The 6,700-nt window shown below is 41.5% G+C and overlaps 1 protein-coding gene across 1 annotated transcript; it reads right to left on the bottom strand.

Moving 5' to 3' along the window:
- Positions 1-398: 398 nt before the first annotated feature.
- On the bottom strand, positions 399-4,709 carry KRT18 (keratin 18). The gene is made up of 7 exons (XM_018567467.1): positions 4,215-4,709; positions 2,877-2,959; positions 2,470-2,626; positions 1,580-1,744; positions 1,255-1,380; positions 953-1,173; positions 399-548 (listed from the first exon to the last, which is right to left on the bottom strand). The coding sequence occupies exons 1-7, from the start codon at positions 4,629-4,631 to the stop codon at positions 416-418; spliced, it is 1,302 nt and encodes a 433-aa protein (XP_018422969.1). The 5' UTR covers positions 4,632-4,709; the 3' UTR covers positions 399-415.
- Between the last annotated feature and the right edge of the window lie 1,991 nt (positions 4,710-6,700).

Below are 6,700 nucleotides of genomic sequence, written 5' to 3' on the forward strand. Positions count from 1 at the left end.
ATTCGAACAGTGTATGGCCAGTTATAAGCGCTTGTTATGGCAGTGGGAGATTTTCCCCTACAAGTTAGTTCCGATCGATCACTAATTTATGGATGAATGGAGGAGAGTACCAATGTGCATTGTTGTCAGGATTGGGCAAGGATTACTGTGTGTTCTGGTACTTGTAGGATTATATGAATATGTACTAATATCTACCCAAACTTCTTTCTCAGGAAAAATCTATCTGGCTCTGGCCGGTCTGAGCTGTTCATACTCAAAGGACAATGATAATACCCAAATTCACGACCCAAACATATCTTATGCTTCAATCTTATTTAAGAAAGAGGACAATACACAAAGATATGCAAAACCTGGATTCTTTATTCATTGAAATGCATTGGGCATGAAAATCCTTTCCAGGCAAAAGTGGTGTCATTTAGGACTCCAGGACATGTGTGTCATTGCTTTCTGAAACAACTTTTCCGTCTATAATTCTCTGTGTCGTTGTGATGACTTTTTTAACTGTCTGTGTGGTTGATACATTTGATGCTGACAGGGCGTCTTGGAGGCTGCAAAGAAAGGAAAAAGTCATTTAATTGAGTGATAACAGACCAGAACACAATCATTCTCTAGCGGTCATGTGTTCAGATTTGTCACATTTAATCAACTGGAACTATCCTAAAGAATTAGTATAGCTCACACATTGGCTCATCTAATTTAGCTATTAAAAAGAGAAACATGAATATCCAGATCGAGATACTTGAGGACTGAATTAAATTATTACACGGATAGCTGGCATACAGCTAAATCATTGAATCACTTTGTGATCACCATTGTAATCCGACTTTCAATATATGGTATATCACTGGTCAGGTTTTTCCAAGTTTTGAAACTTTTGTGAATATAAATGGTGCAAAATCAGAAGCCTTTTAAGAATAATTAGAAATTTAAATTAAAATAATCAAACATTTACCTAAAATCGTCTCCATCGAGGAGACGTCTGTATGTCTGGATTTCGGATTCTAGCCTTATCTTGGCGTTAAGCAGAATCTGGTAGTCGTGTTGTTGCCTCTGGCAGTCATTGCGTACTTGTGTTAGCTCTCCCTCAAGTGCCTGAAGTTGGGCACTAAGTATCTCCAGTTCCATAGCATACCGATTTTCTGTGTCATTGAGAGAACCTTCAAGGCTTTGTTTCTGTGGATTGAAAGTGCTCATAATTAGTCAGAGCACATTATACATTGTTGACAAGACTGTTGGCACTCCACATCACGTTACCTGATTGCGTAGCGTTTCCAGCTCAATCTCCAGAGACTGCAGACTGCGACGCAGCTCTGTCACTGTTGTCTTTGAGGAACGAAGTGCCTCTGTATCCTGCGAGACCTGCATGGTGTGCTCCTCCACCTGTAGAGAGAAAACCCATTCTACTTTACCAGACCTAATGCCAGATGGCTATCACATTGCTTTGCAATTTAAATACTCAACATTTTTTACATGCCTTTGATTGCAACTCCAGAACAAAACGGAATGTTCTTTTTATGTAATGTAAATGAATTAGTAATATGAGTATCTTTTCTTATTTCTTTCTTGGATACTTCCATACCTTTGCCTGGTACCATTTTTCTGCGTCTTCACGGTTCTTCTGTGCCATGGTGTCATATTGTGCCCGGATTTCTGACATGACTTTGCCCAGGTCTTGAGTTTTGGGAGCATCTACCTCTACTGTTAATGAAGAGGAAGCAATTTGGGCATGGACTTCATTGACCTCCTTCAAAGACAAAAAACAAATGGTTAATTAGATTGGTTGGTTTCTAACTTGTGTGCACCCTTAAGTATGTGTAAGGTGCCAAACTGCAGGGTTGTTAGCATAATTGGCCATACATGTGATGGTCATATCTGTGTAAATCCATTATTCACATTATTGATAACAAAGACGATCTTATGATGACCTGCATTTATGGAAAACCAAGTTAGGTCAGAGCATAGGGTAGCATGACTTCAGGGTCAGCAATAAACTGCCGTGTTTTTAATCAAAATTCTTATACAAATGTTCAGAGAAAAAAAACGTAAGTACAACTAAAAGCTCCTATATGAGTGAACCAAATTCCCCTAAATTTGTGTTTCACATGCTCCCCCTCCTGGACACTGCAGCTCACAGTGGGAAGGTTGCTGCAACAGAGGCGTGGCCAGGTGCGGATTGACAAGCCATCCTGTTTGAAAACCTCCCTACAATCAGTCTGATCTGCTATATATAGGCACTCCTTGTCACCATTAGGCAAGAATTGTAGTAGGCCATTGCATTAAAGGATGGGCATATCCTCCCTTCTACAAGCTGCCGAAAAGTGGCCCAGAGAGTGTAAAATGGAAATCTGCATATTATAAATATACATTTACATATTAGTACCCTTGTTGTATGGTTAACTTTAAGTTTAGCGACACCTTTTAATTTAATATTCAACATGTATCCCCCTTTAATCTTTTAACTTTACTTACATCTTCATGGGACTTCTTAAGGAAGATCAGTTCTTCCTTCAGGGACTCGATCTCGTTCTCCAAGTTGAGTCTGGAGATGTTGGTGTCGTCGATGACTTTGCGCAATCCACCGATATCGGTCTCCACAGACAGGCGGATAGCATACTCGGATTCATACCTGGAGTTAAAATAAAGTAGGAGATCAGGTCATAGGTCAAATTTCCCTCAAATTCTCCTGTTGCTTTTCTATTTTGACAGCGGATGGAATTTTGCACAGCTGTGACTGCACATTTCATGCTGGCTTGGCATGGCCCAATTTACCAGTGACATATTAACAAATCATTCCTGTAAGCTAGGGAGTGTAATTATATACAGGAAGGGATAGCTTTCTCGTCTATGTTCAGCTTCAGAGAGAACGGAAGACTTACTTTACTCTGAAGTCGTCAGCAGCAAGGCGGGCATTGTCAATCTGCAGGACTAGCTGAGAGTTGTCCAGAGTTCTATCAAATACCTAAAAGATAAAATGGACTGATTAGTACTAAATACACACAGATGTACATTGTATTTCAGTGCCATTATTATTACTTAATTGATTGCTATTATAACTATTATCATTAAGCAATGCATGGCACAAATTTACGACAAGTGAGAATTCGGTAAGCACATGCCAGAGTAGAAAAAAGATGGTTTTGATTGGTTGCTGTGGGTGCCTATTGCTCTTTGCTCATGAAATAATCCTAAATGTGCTTTAGTTTTGTAAATTGTAATGTAAAACATCAATAGCCTCCATGGAATACTATAATATCCTGTATGCTGTGAAGTCCCAATGACTTCTCCTATCCAAGAATGATAACATTTTGTCCAAGCTTGACAAATATTTGCATCATTGTTGTAGTACTACCACACTGCAGGTTTGCTGGGGCGTGTAGTCCCACAGCTGTGGAACACAATAGCTTGTCTGTCTGTTATATAAACTACCAAGTACATATCACAGTTATAACCTATTACCGATTGTCAGGGAATTAGAACACAAAGGCTCTACAAGACAACCTAAAGTATTTTGCAGACGTAAATCCTTTGAGTACTGTTCTGTATTTCACTAATGATTTGTTTGCAGCTCCACAGGGCTGCCAGGAAGAGAATCCGCTTAACTCCATCATGCCCTCACCCCTTTTGTAGCTTTAACTCTTCTGGTACTGCCTATGAATTTTCTGCACTCCAGTTACACTGGTTATATCCCATCTAAGGCACACAGTATGAATGAGATAAACCAGTGAGAAGGTCTGTGCACAAAAGTCGTTTCAGCCACAAAAATGCAGTTACCAGTGCCAAAAAAACCCCAAAATGATGTACCAGTTGCATTAACTTTCAGCATCTATGTAAACTTGTACAGCAAGTGTATATAACTTCTTTAACTCATTATTTTAACAAATCAGCGCAAAAAGCAATAATGTGCCATAATCCACAGCAACCAATTTGATGTTACCTTTTATCAGAGTAATGCAATCAGAACAAACCAGCTAGTGGTTACTTGATACAAGTTACTTGCCAGCTTGCTCCTTACCTTATTTAATATACTTGATAGCATATAATAATAATAATAATCATTGGTACATAGATGTTTACAAATAATTGTGATTTTAAAATAAATGTATCAATTATTCCCTTTTAATTCAAACATTTACATTTCCTTAGTTTATATATTTATCTATAAATATTCAATAAAGCGAAATGGATAACATATTTATTACTAAGGGGCTGCTCACCTGTTTCCGCAGTTCCTCCAGAGTTTTGAAGTATGGAGCCCAGTCCTTGGTGGGTCCTTTCTTTTCCATATGCTGGCGAATCTGCAGCTCCAGCTTTTGATTGACTGATTCCAGGCTGCGTACCCTTTCCAAGTAGGATGCCAGTCGGTCGTTCAGGTCTTGCATGGTCTCCTTCTCATTCTGAACACCTCCGAGGAGGCCCATTCCAGATGATACTGCACCAGAGCCACCACTGAATCCAGAGCCACCACCGAATCCAGAGCCCACTGTAGCCCCCCTGGACACAGAGATCCGGGAGCCTGAGCCCCCTGCTCCAGCATGAACACTGGCAGCACTGGAACCACCTACCATCTGAGGGCCATAGGCAAAGGGGCGATTGGATCTAAGGGAGGCATAGGAAGCATTGGAGAAACTCATGGTTGCAGTTTAAATGTGGATAAAGGTGTACACAGACCACTGGCACAGAGCTGCTGGCTACTCAGAGGTTCTCGGAGCTGGGAATTTATAGTGAGTAGGGGGCAGTGACAGTGCTCTCCTCCCTCCAACTGATCCTGCCTACTCTATTCACTCTACTTACAGGGTGGAGATTCACGGGGAAGGGGACAGACTTCATTCATTGTAAAGTAACACAGAATAGACCACACCTTGAATAAACCGTCCTAGTCAGACTGTATTTTTCTTTTGATGAAACTCTAAAGGTTCATTTTTAAAGTCTTTTTTTCCCTTTATTGTGATTTCTGCATAATAAAAAATAAATCCTTGTAATGTACACCAGACAAAAAAGTTACAACACCGCCATTAAAAGTAGCCACATACTGACGCACCTTTTACTGATACAACAAAATCTGATATTTATTCATTGTTCAAATGACTGCCATGCAGACCTAAAGACTAAAATTGCTTTCTTCTGTCTTAGGCTAGGTTCAGATCTTAGCGATCCCGGGATGCGTGTCCTGGGACTGCCCGATTGTGTACGAGTGCACACAGAGGTTGCCGCGCGGCTACATCCGCGCAGCAATCGCGTAAAAAAGGTACAGGTACCTTTTTTTGCAACACACGAAGCACAGCTTTTTTAGCGTGTTCCATTGCAGGGGCGGAATTGCAGCGGGAAACTGAGTAATCCGCCCGGCGCGACTGGGTGCCATTAGATAATAATGGCACCCCTAGCGCAATCGGCTGCGGTGGGCGACTCTATGACAGCCCTGCAATCCGTGCGGTTTCGTGCACGATTGCTGCGTGATCACGGATCGTCCAGGTGTGAACCTAGCCTCAGGGCCCATTAACACCAATTGCGGTGCGTTCCAGAGCGGCACAGCAACAGTGGAACACACAGCAATCACTCACAAAACTTCCCTGGGGTTCTGGGGCGGGAGGGGGCATGGCAGTGCATTGATGTCAATGGCACCGCAGCCACGCTCCCCCCCGCCCGCAGTGCGATCGGATGCATGGCAAAACATTTGCCAGTGTTCCAGTCCAGTGTTCCAGTCCACTGCAAACGCAAAAAATAAAGCATGCAGCATTTTTTGCGTTTGCAGTGGACCGGTATGCAGGCAATGTTTTGCCACGTGTCCGATGGGGCGTCCGGGGGGCATGGCTGCGGTGCCTTTGACTTTAATGCACCGCCATGCCCCCTCCTGCCCCAGAACGAAGGGGGAAGTTTTGTGAGCGATTGTTGTGCTTTCCAGCAGCTGCTGCTCTGGAACACACCGCAATTGGTGTGAATGGTCCCTCAAGCTGGCCATACACCAGGACAATTTTGCTCTGACAAATTTATTTTCAAGAAGGTTCTTTCTATTTTTTAACTACTTAATGGGGGCCAAATTAATGACCGTTTTTGAGCGTAGTGATGACAAAAAATCAAATGAGCAGGATGGAAAATTTTTCTCAAAGGAACAATATTCTAACAGCGAATTTGGTTTTCGTTCGGGAAACTCCATTCATTTCCAAAATCGAATTTTCCAATCAAATGACATTTCGAACGACATTCTACAAGTCTCTGATGACATTATCGAATGTTTTGATGAGATTTTTCTTAAAAACGTTTGTATGAAAATCTACCAGCTTTAGGGCCCATTTATATCATATGCGTTGGGCTGCATTTGGCAGCTTTGTCCAATGCATTCTCAATGCATAGACAAGGTCATTTGCATGTGCACTAACAAAAAGTAGGACATGCTGCATTTTTACTCAACGTGTTGCGACACACTGCACCACTGCAATGTTCTGCTGTGTATAGAAATGAATAAAATGTAATTTGGTAACATTTCATTATATTTATAAAAATGGTTAACAATAGTTATTAAAATGTATAGCATCTCCCCTGCACAACGCACATAAGCAGACGCACGTTTTCTACAGAGCATACTGTGTGCCAGTTGGGATGAGTGAGCCCTTAATCATTTTTATGTCACTTGACTTTTCAGGAAGGACATTTTACATCTATTCATCTAGTATCTATGCAGTAAGTTTTACTTCTCGGCTGATCT

Source organism: Nanorana parkeri, unplaced genomic scaffold (assembly GCF_000935625.1).
Source record: "Nanorana parkeri isolate BGI_ZX_2015 unplaced genomic scaffold, ASM93562v1 scaffold1053, whole genome shotgun sequence".
In the NCBI taxonomy this organism is placed as follows: domain Eukaryota; kingdom Metazoa; phylum Chordata; class Amphibia; order Anura; family Dicroglossidae; genus Nanorana; species Nanorana parkeri.

Bases quoted from the DNA above. Each gene is read 5' to 3' on its own strand.
- KRT18 (XM_018567467.1), bottom strand. From the start codon at position 4,631: ATGAGTTTCTCCAATGCTTCCTATGCCTCCCTTAGATCCAATCGCCCC. The intron at 1,381-1,579 runs GTATGGAAGTAT...TTCTCTCTACAG, and splicing joins AAAAATGGTACCAGGCAAAG to GTGGAGGAGCACACCATGCA. The intron at 1,174-1,254 runs GTAACGTGATGT...TTCAATCCACAG, and splicing joins TGGAAACGCTACGCAATCAG to AAACAAAGCCTTGAAGGTTC.